The sequence below is a fragment of the Schistocerca cancellata genome, chromosome 10 (genome assembly GCF_023864275.1).
Source record: "Schistocerca cancellata isolate TAMUIC-IGC-003103 chromosome 10, iqSchCanc2.1, whole genome shotgun sequence".
NCBI classification, from domain to species: domain Eukaryota; kingdom Metazoa; phylum Arthropoda; class Insecta; order Orthoptera; family Acrididae; genus Schistocerca; species Schistocerca cancellata.
The window spans coordinates 64,929,429-64,946,889 of NC_064635.1; the positions used below are offsets into that span (position 1 = coordinate 64,929,429).

Here is a 17,461-nt window from a genome sequence, read left to right on the forward strand (position 1 = left end):
TTACAGCATTGACAGGTCTAGGGGACCGATAAGTTATTCCTGGAACTGCAGCAGTGGTGTACTGTATACATCACGTGCCTGGTCTCTTAAGTACTATTTCAAATTGTCAACATAATCTTTTGTACATTTACACAATGTGATGTGCCAAAAGTGGTATATTTTAGAGATGTACATTATTATGCTTCATTAGCTGCTAACTAAAGTTCGTTTTCTGATTGTAGGGTGAAAGAATGCTTGACAGAGGAGAAATTAGAGTAGACTCACTTAGAGATTCTTGTGGAAGAATATGACAGAAGAGATGTTGATGATGATGTTTTCTGATGGAGAGGATGAAATAATATTACCAAGTGATCATGATGGTCACTCTAAAATTGAATATAATGAAAGATTACCTTCGTTAGACACTGAAGACAATATAATTATTGGTAATGGCAAACAAACAAACAAAATGGATGAAAACTGATATGCATAAAAAACATCACATTTGCTAACAAGAAATATTATCAAGACCTTTACAAGCCCTAAAATGATAGCACGAAGTACTGACGAGGAAATTGAATCATTCCATAAATGACAGATGAAATTGTGCACCTTACAAATGTACAAATTCACAGAAAACAGAAAGAGGAAAATTATTCTAGAAACAGGAATGTTAAGCTGACAGACTGTAACAAAATTTCTGCAGTATTAGACATTCTTTATTTGATTGGCCTCAAAGATTGAAACCACACAAAGGTGTAGGAACTTGGGTCAAATGAAGAACCCAAATTATTGTTTTGAGAGAGCCTGCATGAGATACAAGAGTTTTTTTAACGTTTCTCAGGTTTATCAGATTTGATGATATAGAAACTAGGGATATGATATGTGAAACAGATACATTATCAGCTCTTAGGAGCTTTCTGAATACATTTGTGGAAAATTGCACAGATAGTTATGATCTTCAAGAATTTGTTACTATTGATAAGAAAGTAAAAGCAATCAGAGGCCATTGCATCTTCATACAAACATTCCCAACAAACCAGCCTCAAAATATTTGCTCTGTGTGATGCCAAGTCATTCTACACTCTTTTTCAGAATACTGTGGCAAATAGCCAGAAGGACCATTTTGTGTTTGTAATAAGCTATTTGCTACAGTATGTACTCTAACCGCATGAGTAAAAGGCACAAATATAAATGTGACACCAGATAACTGGTATACTAGCTACTTACTGGCTCTCTCCCTGGTGAAAAACAATATAACTTATACAGGAACCATACACAAGCATAAAAATGAAATACTACCCGAGTTTTTGTTCAACGAGAACCGAGAAATCAGTTCAGCAGTTTTGGGATGCTAGAATGACATTACTACGGCACTGTACGTACCTAAACATAATGCATCTCTTCTACACATTTCCACAATGTACAGTGAGGTAACAGTATGTGAGGCCAATACGAAGCCTCACATTATAGCTAGATTGTAATAAGACAAATGGTGGGGTCGAATCTGTTGACCAACTGCGCAATAAATATTAAGTAATGCAAATGACAAGAAGATGGATTGACTATACAATATGCACTGTCAAATGCGGCTGGTATCGACGCATGTGTGTTATTTCGAGCAAATGAAAAGAAGGAGAAATTTCCAAGTACAGTTCTTCTAAAGGACCTTTCTTTCTAACTCATAAAACCACATCTTATCAAAAGATGTGCGATACCAAGTGTACCACTTGATGCTGGCACACACGTGTGCTGTTACAGAGTTCAAGAGATACATATACAAGAGCAACCAGTAAAGCAAAAAGGCAGATGTAGAATTGTGGAAGGGCAAAGAAAAGCTTCACAAGAATAAGTTGTAGCTCTTGTAATGATTTTGTCTGCGAAAGTCATTCTCAAACAACAGTTCTCTGCAAAAAACAGTGTTTGTTCATCCAAAGTAGAAGGCAATTAATTTGTAACTAAATTATTCCAGTGCTCCTGTAACAATTAAGAGTGCACCTGCTCTAGGATTAAGTTTCTACAGTAACAGTTGGAATTTATTGGACGTGATCAGATCCTGCTGAGGCCACTTTGTCCATTACCAATTAACCGCTAAACACCAAACGCCACCCACAGCCACCATCCATCTGACAGTCAAGCACACACCTGCTCAGGTAAATACTTGTATCCTACTGCCCGAAGGGTTGCCAGCTGTCAACCTGATATAACGACAACAAGAACAGTGATTATAATAATAATAATAATAATAATAATAATAATAATAAAACTTTTCCATATATTTGCCAGTTTTTGTAAAATTATTATTTTATATGTCCTTTCCATTTGTTCCCCTTTGCTCAGTTCAGTTTGTATAAAGCACACTTCACATAAATATGGCAACAAAAGCAGCGTGTGCCCATAAAAAAAAGGTAGAGCTGTCAAGCACAGTCTACACCTGTTGTGTTTTCTGTGGGTAAAACATTTCACAGGTGAAACACTCCCCAATTCGGACCTCCAGGTGGTGATTACTCAGAAAGATATCATCCGGGAGAAAAAGACATTCTGCAGCTCAAAGTGTGGTTTGTTACTTCCTTTAAAGTGAATGCTTTATCGTCGCCAAGATATGTAGAGCGCTGACAATAAATGCAGTAAATCTAGTTTATACACGTACTACCACTGTAGGTGATGAAGATAGTGGATGACTGTATTATGGGTTAAAATACATTTTTCACATAGTGAAGACTAAAATTTAATTCAAATGGGGGACTGGAGTGCAATACTACAAAAATGAAGAGAAGGAAAATAGTAAGAGAATACAGAGTGTAGGAAAGGAGTGAAAGGGGAAGCCACCTGGTTGAATGAATACTGCACAGAGCAGAGTTTAATCATTGCTATCATACAGTTTAAGAACCACAACAGAATGTCACAAGTGTGAAGGAGAGCTGGGGTTATTGGTAGGTTTCTGATAAAGATATTCTGAAACCAGATTAAAAATTGCACCACATTTCCAGGAGCAGACGCGGACTGTGGCCATAATCTATTAGTTATTAACTGATGCAACTGCACATAGTTAGGGAACAGAACCCATGTAATTTAGAGGAACCAGAGGTTTTCGAAAGCCCCAGAGGTTGCCCGCGACAGGCCTTTCACCAGCAGGAGAGGCAGTGAGGGGGTAGGGTCACAGGCAGAGGTGCACACTATCTGTTACCTTTTATCTACTGCCGACACTTTTGTCCGTTATATTTGCTCACAGTCCATTTGTTATGGGCTGGTCTCTGACAGTCATGTATTCATATTTTCCCTGACTTCTTTAGTCTCTATTCCTTTACACTTACAGTTGAGAAAAAAAAGACATAGTCCCACACAACTGACGAGAGGAACAGTCATGTGGTGCTGCCACTTGGGAGACCCAGAGGGGCAGTTCAGCCACCAATTGAAAAGGCTCCCGTCGCTCGGCATACGACGGTGTGTGCGAGTCGTGTGTCATGTGCATCTGTTGAGTAGAGACTGCTGTAATGGGAGCATGTATGGATGGATCACCACTGACAGTAATGTGTGCCCTCATTCTCCGAGACACTGTGGCCAGCTTCAGAATGTAGACAGGGATACCGAGAGGTTCAATGTTCTGGGACAGCAGACAGTAAGTCTGGTGATTGCGAACTTTATGTCATGATTACTGGCAATAATTTTTTTCTTTCACTGCCAAGATCCAAACCAGCTATCTCCGAGCACAGTGCCACCACACAGGCACGTATTAGCGACCTCGGCTATGGAACAGGTGTTACTGATAGAGCTATGTAAGTCCCCAGAATTCTGAAAGCTGCTGCGTGTGTCTCACATCTACCTGTCGACCCAGCCGATTTCTCTCGCGAGTACAGCTATCATACTTTTCATTATTCCTTATGTAGCCCGCCATTTTCATTTTGATTAAGTAAATGAAAATTAAACATAGTTCCAAAGGACCAATGAAATGACTCACTCTCATTCTTGGCTTCCTCATCCTGTTCGTATGTCGTTATTATTTCTGCAGCCCGCTTCTCATCGTACAGTGGGTACAGAATTTCATTGAGGCGAGGATCACGCTGCTTCTCGTTGAGGAACGTGATGAACTGATCAAGGTTAATCCTGTCGGCTTTTCCCTGTGTTCTGGAAAAGTTAAATATAAATTACGAGTGTTGTCAAAATAAAGAGAACTCACTCACAATTACATCCAAAAGTTAAACTCAATACTAGAATAGGCTATATGTTTGACGAAAAGCATTTATGTGCACTCGAAATGATCACCTAACAATCGAAATGTTGTTAAACTGTAGTTTTAGTTAGCTGAAATCTGTTCAGATTTTACTCTTGGGTTTCAGTTAAGAGCTTAACATTCATTACACAATCTTGTAGAAGATACTCTTCTCAAATTGTACATGTCATATGCATCTCCACAAGACTAATTTGAGTAAATGCATCCACATGTGCTATTCTCATGGAAAAAAACAAAGAATTACTAACGCAAAAATCTGAAACAGTTAGCAACAATGGAATCAAATGCTATGAAAGAAAAAGAACTGAAAAGTAACATACTATAGGTCTGACCACAGCATAGCAATTGCAAATGTTGAGACACCCAGACGCAATTTAAACCACCCAGAAAGTACCAATTTGTGTTTCAACTCTCCACCACTGAATGGCAACATTACACACACAGCAAGTAAGTTTGCATCCATCAGTGCACGAGGAAGTCTTAGCACCCTGCCCGTATCTTCCTCCCATTAATGCAATTCTCTCACTGTGTACAGAGCTGCGGGAGTGTCTTAACAGAGTGAACACTTATTATTAGTTTACCCATATTTGGAGACTGTCATTGCTCGGCAACTGTGTACTGAACTTATGAACAGCTGCTCCAATTGCTAATATGTTCCTTACTTTTGTCCACAATCTGTTTTTAATTCCACATTTAAGTCATTCTCTAGAGGATCTGAAAACTGCCATGCAGTGAAGCAAAGACAATGTAATAAAATACTGTAATATACTAAATTCCTGTAGGAAGAGCCCCTTATGAACGATCACTCATTTCGAATAATATATGCACAATTTCTGGGGATCTGTAAACAACTGTCAATGACTGGATAAGTACGAATAATCACTTTTGGCTACAAGTGTAATGAGAGAGACTGTGACGGTCAACTATTTTGAAAACGCAATATGATGTATACGTGCTCATTTACAAGATACAACTCAGGGGATACGAATTCTATTGTGGAATGACCGTTACTCAAGTGCATTCCCTCCTCATTCTCACTCGTCACGTCACTCCAGGTGTGGTCCTCATGCCGGTAAACTCTTCACCTGAGAACTGGAAAAGTGAAGATGTGAGTGAAATCCGTAAATGTGTAAAGGTGTTGCAGCATTTCTAGTGCCCATTTCTGTAAAGGCAGGTGGTCTCTGCACCCCAACTGCTACAATGCAACGAACGGATATTCCCCTGAAAGCCAGTTTTACTGCTTAAAAGGTGACCCCTGCTTGAAAGGTGCCAGTCTTGAGCTCCAGGTAATCATCACCTCAAAAGGGCCAAATTCTGTACGTACAGTGCAAAAGAAAGTGTCATGAAGACAGGCAGGCCTGCGTCAAAAGAGAGATACTATTATCCTTTTGTCCCTGAATGTCTACGAAGCCCTATTAACACAGAACAATTTTACTGTATTTTATGAGTGAAAATTGACGTTTAGGACCCCACCACAATGAGGTCATCAGAGGCAGACTAGACTCTCGGATCAGACAAAGGTGGATAAGGAAATTGGCCGTGACCTTTCGTAGGGACTGTCCCCACCTTTCACACCAATTCAGAGAAATCGAGGAAACATAAACCTGGGTGGTAAGGTGGGGATTCAAACAACTAAACCAACAACTGTCGAGTATCCGACCGCGTTTCACCTCGCTCGGTCTCTTTCGAAAGAGCAAAGAGACATGCCAAATATGTGTTATTTTGCATTAAATTCAATTATAGATTTATTTATCTATGTCACCATATTGCAATTCACACTTAAGTGCCCAGAAAAAGGTTCACTGAACCACTTTCACACTATTTCTCTATCATTCCACACTCTAAATCACACAAATCAACTAAATAACTGAAACACCTAGGGATAACAACTACGAATAACTTAAATTGGAAAAATCGCATAGATAATGTTGTGGCGAAGATGAACCAAAGAGTGTATTTTATTAGCAGACAACTTAGAAGATGCAACAAGTCCACTGTTGAGACTGCCTACACTACACTTGTCTATCCTCTATTCGAGTATTGCTGTGTGGTATGAGATCCTTAACAGAAAGGATTGACGGAAGACATTAGAAAAATTCAAAAAATGGCAGTTTGTTTTATATTATAGAGAAATACGGGAGACAATGTCACAGATACAAGAGTTGGGGTGGCATTCATTAAAACAAAGACGTTTTTCACTGTGGTGAGATCTTCTCACGAAACTTCCACCTCTAACTTTCTGCTCTGAATGCAAAAATATTTTGTAGGCACCCACATGTATAGGTTGAATGACCATCGAAATAAAATAAGAGAAATCGGAGCTTGCACGGAGAGACTTAAGTGTTCACTTGTGCTGCACACTGTAGTTCTATACCTAAATACATCTTTGTAACTGTTTCTTTGTGCGCCTTATTCTTCATGTGTACTATGCACTGAAAGTTGTGAGTGATGTTTAACATGTGTGAGACTCTGCACAAATGGAGCATAAGAAAACTAACAGCTAGCAAAACAAAGCAGAAACTCACACATCAAAAATGACACAGTACAAAGAAACACACACTTGAAAATGGGAATCTTTTCCCAAAATGCATTGAGTAAACCACAAATAAAAGAAAATCATAACTGGTAGCAGAAAGTTCTTTATAAAAAAACACTATAATAGTTTGTTCAGCACAGGATATTTACTTTCTGTACACCTATGAACATTTTGATAGTAAGAGATATTTAACATTTTAAACTACAGTACCAGACCACAGTGTGGAAAAATGTGAGGAATCAGAAGCACGGAAACAATCAAAACACCAATATTTGTCAGGATGCTATTTATGTCCAATTATTTGTTACAAAAGCCACATATGAGGTCTACAACAAACAATGGGAAGAGTAACAGCTCATAAAGAAGATCAAATTTGTAGCCAAACTTTTGGACTGTATCCTCACTCAGAGCTTTTTGAGGAAAAGTACTTACATTGACTGGAAGAGTTCTTCGATATCATTCCTTGGACATATTTTGTGGTACAATGCGTAAAATTTGTCAAACGTGAAATCTGCAGGCTCAATTACATCATTCTGAAAAAAAGGAAGCAAAAACAATTACTGTTGGTCATGTAGTGAATATCTGAAGTATAAGTTAATACAAAAGGGAACTGAATCTAAAATGTGGTCAAGTGCTTTAATCATCTGGTGAAGGACTATTGGTTATATAGGGCATGGAGAAGGCAGGCACAGTGAGAAGGAGAGAGGAAGGGGGGAGGTGGCGAAGGAGTATAAATGAGGGAAGGTGCCGATGGTCAAATTCTTACGCAAAACCATGAAGTGTAATTTCTGCAACAACACTAGAAGCCCTTGATATTTGAAGAAAGATCAGGCATAATCTTTTGTACATTATTGTAAACTTATAGTATTCTTACAGTTTGTGAGATAATTAAGCATCTATGAACCTTACACAAGGTGTATTACCCCAACTTTTTTTAAAAAAAATAAATAAATACAAGAAATGTCAAATATCATCATGTGCATTATTTCGTACTTTGTTCTGGGTGGGCTACCGATACAGTATTTCCTTAACTAACGTCTAAACTGCTTTCAGATGCACCATGTCAAAAGTGCAGTAAGTTATAAATTTTCAAATCAGTCATGACTACAGTTTACTCTTCAATGAGAAAAATATACAGGTCAGTTACAGGCTTGATAACACAACATGATTCTTGATTCAGCATTAGTATGGATTTTACAAGTCCACCATGATGGAAATAATTTTCTCCTTCTCCCAACTTATTTCAGTGATTGCTTGCCATCATAGGTTGGTTTTATTTTATTCTATAACACATTAAATTTGTAGCTGCATTAAAATATTTTTTTCTAATGTTAAAAAATATAATATATCCTACTTTTAACATAAAAACACACACACACACACACACACACACACACACACACACACACACAGCGACAAACCCACCTCAGTTCTCAAATTCTCATAGTATATATGACAAACAAGATGGCACAGCAGTGGATCATACATCAAGAAGCGACATGCTTGTCAACAAAACAGTCATTATCAAAGTCATTCTAGGGAGCAGAAACCAGGAGACTCTAGTACACCAGATCTGTTGTGTCAGCACTGGTAAAGTGTGTTGTCCAAAAAAGATATTACGAGAAAACTGAATTTGAAACTTTGATGGAGAACAGTAAATTGAGTTATCAAGACAAAATACACCCAATAAGTAATATTGATATTATGTCCTTCAATAGACCTTCGCTTCATGTTGTTCCTTCGATTTGTCTTTTAATTGGCACAAATAAGAAAAGTCTCTAAAACAATTTGAACTTCTTGTTTCACAGTGAGTCACTGGGAACTGTTAATGGATTTTTGCTTATTTTATGCATTACACGCAATTAATTTAATATTATTTATTCTTCTGCTTAACACACATCCTGCACAAAAATATAAAACAGTGAAAAGATTCCTAAGTACTAGAATTATTAAGGAAATTTTGTATCTGATGACAAAAAAATTAGCAAGAAGCAGCTAATTTCCTTGCAAGTCATTCGAATGTTAAGTCAGACTACAAATGATAATAAATACTGCACAAGAACACTGGATTTTTTTTTCCTCTCAAGAAAATTATGGCCTTATTCCTTTATTATCTACATCTACATAGCCACTGTATAGTGCGTGGCGGAGGGTACCCTGTACCACTACTAATCATCTCCTTTCCTGTTCTACTTGCGAATAGAGAGAGGGAACAATGACTGTCTATATGCCTCTGTATGAGCCCTAATTTCTCGAATCTTATCTTCATGGTCCTTACACCCAATGTATGTTGGCGGCAGTAGAAAAGTTCAGCAGTCAGCTTCAAATGCTGGTTCTTTAAATTTTCTCAGTAGCGTTTCTCAAAAAGAATGTCGCCTTCCCTCCAGGGACTACCATTTGAGTTCCCAAAGCATCTTGATAAGACTTGGATGTTGTTCAATGAGAATCAGTAAATCATATTCTTTTGTTGTGCAAGCAAGTATAGTTTAGTGTACTTCTCTGGCACAGAAAGACTGCTGGCTTTCCCTCTTCCCAAAACTCTGAGCCTTAAATGTTTCACCAGCAGCAAGTGTCACTCGATGCAAAACAGTAGCGTACAGTTGTCTTTAGTGAATAGTAAACATTTCACATTTCTCAGTTTCAATGTTGACCAGAACTGTGAACTTTGCATTGCTGTTGCTAAAGCTGATTTTTTAACAATGGTGTAAAATTTTGGGAGCTTTCTTGAATCAATTGGGTAACAATGGAGGGCCCATTCAACCACATTCTGGGCTCGCAGCCAGCCACTGTTAATACAATCCACAATACTTCAATTGGGCACCTGCCAGTCATCTTCAGGTGAGCTACTGAAAACTCAATTCACAATAAAGGGCTTCTTTTTACAAAATTGCAGAATCAACTGTAACCAGTCTCGAGGACATTTCATAGGATCACAGAAGCACACTTTAAAAAAAATTGGGGTGTGTGAGGCATCACACACCATGTATTCATATCCTAGCAGTAAAAATTTGTGATTAGTTACTTCCAGGGAAGAGCTCTGCAGAGTCACTATGCTCATTACAGGAACACAAGTGTTCTTGTTATGTCCAGCCCACATACTTGGATACCCAACTATAGCCATTAGTTCAGGGTTCATTCCTTTATCATCATCAGCAATTAGTGCTCTCTTGTAATCTTACAGAGTCGTCGTCTCATCATCTTGAACAGTCTGCAGCCCCAGGCTGGGTCTGTCTGGAACACAAGCATCACCATCTAGTCCTGTTCTCCCACCATCTTTCTGTGTTCACTCTAATCCAGTCCTCCAGTCCTTGCCTCATTTTCAACACACTCTTCCATGCCTTTCAGCCCTGTTCCTCGGTCTTCATCTCTGTCATTTCCTTTGCATCTCCATTTAGTGTTCCTTCTTGTGAATGTTCTTGTTTTCCATTGACTAAGTTCAAATGGCTCTGAGCACTATGGGACTTAACATCTTAGGTCAGCAGTCCCCTAGAACTTAGAACTACTTAAACCTAACTAACCTAAGGACATCACACACATCCATGCCCGAGGCAGGATTCGAACCTGCGACCGTAGCGGTCACGCGGTTCCGGACTGCAGCGCCTAGAACCGCACAGCTACCATGGCCGGCTATTGACTAAGTGCCCACACCATCTTAGCCATGATGTTTCTACCCTGCTCTGCAAGAGTTCCTCTTACACAATTTCCCTTATCCTTTCACACCTCATCCAACCTAGCCTACTTACTCCTATCCTACTTCTGAGGAACTTTGTTTCACATGCATGTAATCTGCTTACATGTCTTCTTCATTACCCACATCTCAGATGCATAGGTCAATATTGGGATTTGGCAACTTCTATAAATCACTTCTCTGCTGTTTTGTGGAAGTCTTTGTTCAAGACCAGGCTCCTAACACTTCTAAATAATGCCTCTGCCTGTCTGCTGCATTCACTGATCTCTTTCCTATTTCTTCTATTATCCTCTATCACACTTCCTACACATTTGCCACTTTTCACCTTCTTCATATCTTTCTTTGTAGCTGTGATCAGGATCTCACATCTGTTTACATTAAATTTCATCCCACACTGTCTCTCAGTTTCTTCTCAAGCATCCAACTGTTCCTGAATCTCCTCCTCCCCATTTCCCCAGATCATCAAGTCGCCCCTGAACACCACTGCTTTCATCTCATCTTCTCCAGTTTTTTTCTGCCACCTTAGTCTTTATGTTTTCCGAGACCACACTGAAGAGGAGAGATGAGAGTACACTGCTCTGTTTCACACCACTTGTTTGCTAAAATCAATCTGTCCTTTCATTTCCCACTTGCACAGAACAAAGTCTTCCACAGCACATCTCCTCCACTCTGCTTGTTGCCTCTTTTTCCACTCCTTTATTTCCTAGTGCTTCCCAGATCTTTTGTTCTACAGAGACAATCAAATGCCTTTTCTATATGGAGAAAGGCCATCACAAGGTCTTCATATTGGTGCTCCTGGAGCTGCCTCACTGCAAACATGAGATCAACAGCTGACCCGCCAGGTCTGAAGCCACGCTGTTCCTCCCTCAATTTGTCCTCAACCATCGTTTAGTGTCTGGTCTCCAGGATCTTTTCATATACTTTGGCACAAAGTGGTACCAGTGTGACTCCCCTGTGGTTTCTACAATCCTTCCTACTCCTTTTCTTGAATACAGGGACAATTAGTGCTCTCTTGTAATCTTACAGAGTCGTGTTCTCATTCCACACCAATCTCATCACACGATACAGCCACTGTTCCACAATCTTCCCTGCTGCCTTCACCATTTTGTCACTTACTTTGTCCATACCTGGTGCCTTTCCTCCTTTAAACCTGTCCAGTGCCATTTCCATTTCTTTCCATGTCAGATCCTTTTCCCCCTTGGAGTTTACTTCTACTTGCTGCAGTCTATTATCCTCATCTACAAGCCCATTTAGATTTAGCAAATGCTCAAAGTATTCATTCCACAATACCTTCAGTGCCTCTTTGTTATTAACCTCACTCCCATTTACATTTATCACTGTTGCTTCCCTCTCAAACCTCTGCTCTTACTTTTGACCATTGCATATAGTACTTTCTTGCTGTATTATTTGGGATTGTCAAAAGTAAGAGGAGAGGTTTGAGAGGGAAGCAACAATTGTAGAAATGGAATGGAATGAGCTGATACGAACAACACCCTATTACATTCACTGCTCTTTCTGCCAGACCTTCATTCCACAGAGAGCAGAATGTTTATTGATTGTCAAAGTGACAGAAAACTGTATGTCAAAGGTGGCCATTTTCTCAAAGTCACAAAATTCTACAGAAGAGGCCTCCATAGGCAGTGTTGTAAATCAGAACTCTTTTGTTTTTCTTTCTGCATCACCTTTTGGTAGATTCTTTCATCATCAATCAGTAGGCGATATCCATAAGTCTGTGGTGCTCTTAAGTTCTTTCGTTAGTGGAACCTTCTCTCTGTTGTAAGCACACCCATTTGCAGGCCATTCACGTCGCAAGTGCCATTTCATAGTCTGTCTCATCTTGTGGAATTCATCACAAATGAGCCTATAAGATACGGGACTGGTAGCTTTGAAAAATTCTTAAGAATGTTCTTCATACTATGCTAGTAAGGCAGAAGACAAGACAAAAACATGTTACCATAATCACTTCTGCGATCATGGTTTTGTATGGAGAAATTTTCACTAGAGACTTATGGACATTGTTATCTTTTCACTTTTCAGTACTTCAAGCTGAATGAGGTATTGCTCTCAAGGTTACCTGAACTGATTATTTTCATTTTTATTAATTAATTCTAAAAAACCAGCAACATAATGTACTCTTCTGTTCCAATCCTTTATCTTCCAGTGTATATCCAATATTTTCTCACACATGTCACCTGAGATACATTTCTAACTGCATTCACCCTGAGGTATACTCTTCTAATCTAGCAAAAGTGCTCCATCACTGTTCACTTTCTCGAGACACATTACCCAGCAGTTTCCACTGGTGTCTACTTTTCCTACTTTCACACTTCAAACCACATTTTCCTGTTTTCCTTGACATCATAAATGTATTCTGTGTGAGATGTGTGACCCCACTGCTTACATCAATAGCAAAATCTGTATGAATTGGTATGTTCTGCATTATATTGTAAAGTGTCAGGCCTATTCACTTCTAGTCCACAGCTTGGGCCACCTTCCTGTGATGTCAAAGTATTGCTTCACTGTGCAGAACTACCACGGTTTGAGGCATGTTAAGGATTACTCATTACGTTACTAGCTTTCAATCACTAGTTTTTTTCTAACAACATTATATTCGGCGCCCAGACGCCCAGACTCACACTCTGTTTTTGGTCTGAGTGTAGCCTTGTAGAAGTGAAATCAATTCAAAAAAAAGAAGACAGTTGAAACTTTTGAAATATGATGCTACAGGAGAATGCTGAGGATGCGATGTGTACATTGGATAATTAATGAAGAGGTACTGAAGCAAATTGGGGGAAAAAAGAAAATTGCAACATAACTTGTTTAAAAGAAGGGATGCATCGATGTGACAAGTTCTGAGGCATCTAGAAATTGTCAGTTTGGTAATGGAAGGAAATGTGGGAGGTAAAACCTGTAGATGCAGAGACACAGTACAGCAGGGTAAGCAGGTTAAAGTGGATGTACGTTCCAGCAGTTACACAGAGACGAAGAGGCTTCAAATGAGGTTTGGGGTGTAGGGTTCACCTGTTGAGGCCCTAGTGAGATATTTGGTGTACTGGGTGAGGGAGTTCCTGTCATTGCAGATACCCCACCCACACTTGGATGGGCTGCACAAGAGGGATTTTTTGGTGTGGAATGGGTGGCAGGTGTCCAGTGGCAGGTACTGGCCTCATATTCAGGAGGACGAGGTTCCAATCTTCACCAGACCATCTAGATTAAGGTTTCCCTAAATTAGTTCATGGAAATGATGGGATGGTTCCTACTACAAGACTTTAGCCAACTACCTGTCCTTGTCAAACTAGACCTGTAGGTATGCAAATGCTAACATGTGGCAATTACGTTATTCTACAATGGAAAAACCTGGATGGATTATGTGAAACCAGGATGGATTATGTTATTCTGCAGCTAAACTAAACTCCGCCCAAACAGGCCCTGAAGGCCTAATGGTACCCACTGGCTGCCATGTCATCCTCAGCCCACAGGCGTCACTGGATGCACGTAGTCAGCACACCACTTTCCCAGCCATATGCCAGTTCCTCAGTTTGCCTCACAAGGGCTGAGCGCACCCTGCTTGCCGACAGTGCTCAGCTGACCGGATGGTCACCCATCCAAGTGCTAGCCCAGTCAAATGGCTCTGAGCACCATGGGACTCAACATCTTAGGTCATAAGTCCCCTACAACTTAGAACTACTTAAACCTAACTAACCTAAGGACATCACACACACACCCATGCCCGAGGCAGGATTCGAACCTGCGACCGTAGCAGTCCCGCGGTTCCGGACTGCAGCGCCAGAACCGCTAGACCACCGCGGCCGGCGCTAGCCCAGTCCAACAGCACTTAACTTCAGTGATCTGACAGGGGTAGAGGGACAGAGAGGTGGGAGGCAGGAAGAGGGGTTGTGGGTGAGCAACTAGTCGCTCAGAGGGAGGCAGACAGTTTCCCAGCTAGGGATGCAGGGCAGGACGGGTTGCAGGTACTGCACTACGCACGAGGGCCAGAGCCATTGGCAAGCAGTGCACAATGGAGGTGATCTGCAGATGTGAATTGGGAGGGTATGATAGGACAGAGGATTGGAAAACTGTTGGGCACAGAGTGTTGGGATAGTGAAGTAATGTTCCTCGGATTGACAATTAGGAGAGGGGACCAAACAAGCGAGGTCATCGATTCCATGATTTAAGGTGGCAGAAACAAAGGGAGGAAAAACTCAAATATACAGTCCAGTCAAGGGGAAGGGAAAATGGGCAAACAAAGAGGTAAGAGGAACGTTGGGACAGCAGGAAGAGGAAAGAAGAGGTAGGCATGGGGGGGGGGGGGGGGGCAAACAGCGGAAACGGGCAGACCAGAAACAATACGCACACTGGGGTACCAGCACCACTGCCGACCCTTCCTGATCCTCACACCGTACCACGATAAATGACACAATGGGAACAACACTAGGGGAAGAAGACACACACAAGAAAAGGGGAAACAAAATGGCACAAAAGACCACACAAACATAGGGAAAAAAGTGGGGGAGAACCTGGCAAGTGTGGAGGCAAGGCCAAAGTCTCCATAACCAACCGAAATGCCAACGCTAATGCTAACCAAAGGACTCCCCAATTTCACAGTGAAATTCAAGGACTTAAACCTTGGAGGAGAAACCACTTATGCGAAGAAAGCCGAGGACAGATGCAACCATGTGAGGGTTGTCCACTAACACTGAGGATGAGGAATGTGGGAGGGAATATTTAATGCAAAGGGCCAAATGGTGCGGGTAGTTCAGCAAAATACAGATTAACGTCAGGAGGGCCCCCACAACAATCAGGGCAGGGGGGGTGGGGGCACTCATTGTGGAGTAAAAAACGATGGGTCAACCTAGTATGGGCGATACAAAGACAGCAGAGGACGGTAGATTCCTGCCTGATGACTTGGAGGGGAGATCATCACATGGTGGGAGTCTCTTTGACTGCATAAAATTTATTAGCCAGGGAGGTAGGCCCCCGAAAGTCAGCCCACAACTGAACAAATAGAAATTTGACCTGGAGCCACAAATCCTTCCCCGGAGGGGTCGGAAAGAATGAGGGGTAGGTGCCCTTGCTAGTGAAATGCAGTTAAACACCTGGACAAGATACTGTTGTCACGGAGGACTGAGAAGTTTAAGCAATTGGTTATGGATGAAATCAGGGCCAGGGACTCAGTCGTGGGAGGAAGAGAGGGCCAGACAAAGTTCCCATTCAGTAGAAGGTTCAATGTAGGATTCTGCCTGACATGGAGCAAAACAAGTGGGAAGCTTCATTCCATTATTGTTTGTAGGAGGAAGGCAGCTGGATAGGAGACTGACGCCTTTCACCTTTTCAACACTGCTGTCACAAAATGGGTTGTAAAGTATTCCATGGGAATTGACGGATTCGTACAAAGGCCAACTGGAACAGCAAGGCCCGGAATAGAAGAGTGTCACTGACAACCTTGTAGGGTACAGATGTAGCCCACACCCAAGACGAAGGGACAGAAGAACCCACGGACAAGACAAAGCATTCCCAACACAACTGCTTGGAGCAAAGACATTTAAAGATAATAAGACTGGTGGAGGATTGGTGCTGCTTAAGACATTGCAAGGCACAACGATAATCACAACGATGGAGGCAATGGCCGTGCTCCACCACGGAACAGACCGGTGGCGAATGGGGTCCATCGACAAGTAATTAACAGCTACTGTCAAACTGTGGCCAAGAACAAAGTTGACCATCCTGTGGCGTAACATGTAGCTGGCCACAACAAGTGTGATTTTGATGGCTACTTCACAACCTGGGACATCTGGATTCTTCCCTCGACCAACAACTTTCCTGAACTATGCAGATGAAAGTTCCTTTAACCCACCTGGCCCCAATCTCTGTTACGCTGTTATCCCCAAACCCTCTACCCAGAGTCTCCCCTTCCTCTGTCCTGTCACTCTCTCCCAGTCACTCCACACTGGCTCCGTGGCACTCATGCATCATGTGCCTAGCCTGAGCACCTGGCACCTGCCACACTGCCGCATTCCTAGTTGACAAACCGGCTGCCTCCCTTCGATCTACTAGCCATCCACCCCGACTCCTCTTCCCTCTACCCACCCCACACAGCACAATGCCCATACCTCATCCTAGTTCACCTGTCAAACTGCAATCCTTGCACTGCATTATGCATTCAGCTGACAATGTATAGGTGCAGCATCTGAGTCTAATGCTGGGATATGAACCCGGGGGCAAGGAGCACGGCCAGAATGGGGGCAGATGAGGAAACTTTGTAGGTTGGGTGGGTGGTGGGATACCACTGAGGGAGGGGTGGTGAGGATATTCCTCATTTCAGCTCACAACGAGACGTAGTCGAAACCTTAGAGGAATATATCGAGTATATAATGTTCCAGTCCTATGTGATACTGAGTTACAAGAGAAGGGAGAGGGAGATCCTTTCCGGACGGTCAGTGGGTATGTTGGGGACAGTAAGCAACTGAGGCGACAAACTGTGGGAGAATAACATCTGTCTGTAAAAGGCATCAGTGAGTCCCTTGGCATATTTGAAGAGTGACTGCTCGTCGCTGTAAATGCGACGACCGCAGATGGCCCTTCCTGGGTGAAGCGAACGGGGAGAAGGTATCGAGGTTCTGGAGGGATGTCCTCACCCTTTGGCCTGACTATGAGGAATCTGAATAAGGTCAGGGGTTTTTAATTCTGGGTGGGTAGGATGGATTTCTCTAGGTGGCCCATAAGTAGATCAGCATAGGATGATGGTGTGCAGGTGTCCTCGGCTGCAGCTCAAATTTTTTTGTGGGTAGTGCCTTCAAAGGAGAAGTTGTTGGTAGGGATACATTTAGGTGTCAGGAAAGATACTGATCAGTGAAGGCAAGGCCACAAGCACTGGAGATGCTCACCCCTTCCATCTGGACCAATACAGAAAATTGCCCTATCCTTAGCAACAACCCAGTCTGAAATTACCCACCTCTAGCAGCAACCCATCATTCCACTATGATCTCTATCTGTTCAAGTTCAGCCTACAGTCCTCACCAATCTAGTC

At 41.7% G+C, this 17,461-nt stretch overlaps 1 protein-coding gene across 4 annotated transcripts in view; it reads right to left on the bottom strand.

Moving 5' to 3' along the window:
- LOC126106314 (1-phosphatidylinositol 4,5-bisphosphate phosphodiesterase) overlaps positions 1-17,461 on the bottom strand; it is a 409,255-nt gene that overhangs the window by 87,299 nt on the left and 304,495 nt on the right. For all 4 annotated transcript variants that reach the window (XM_049912540.1, XM_049912541.1, XM_049912542.1 and 1 more), the window contains 2 exons: positions 7,179-7,279; positions 3,938-4,104 (listed from right to left, as the gene is read on the bottom strand). In XM_049912540.1, coding sequence (XP_049768497.1) covers positions 3,938-4,104; positions 7,179-7,279 — 268 coding nt within the window. The remainder of the gene's footprint in view (positions 1-3,937; positions 4,105-7,178; positions 7,280-17,461) is intronic.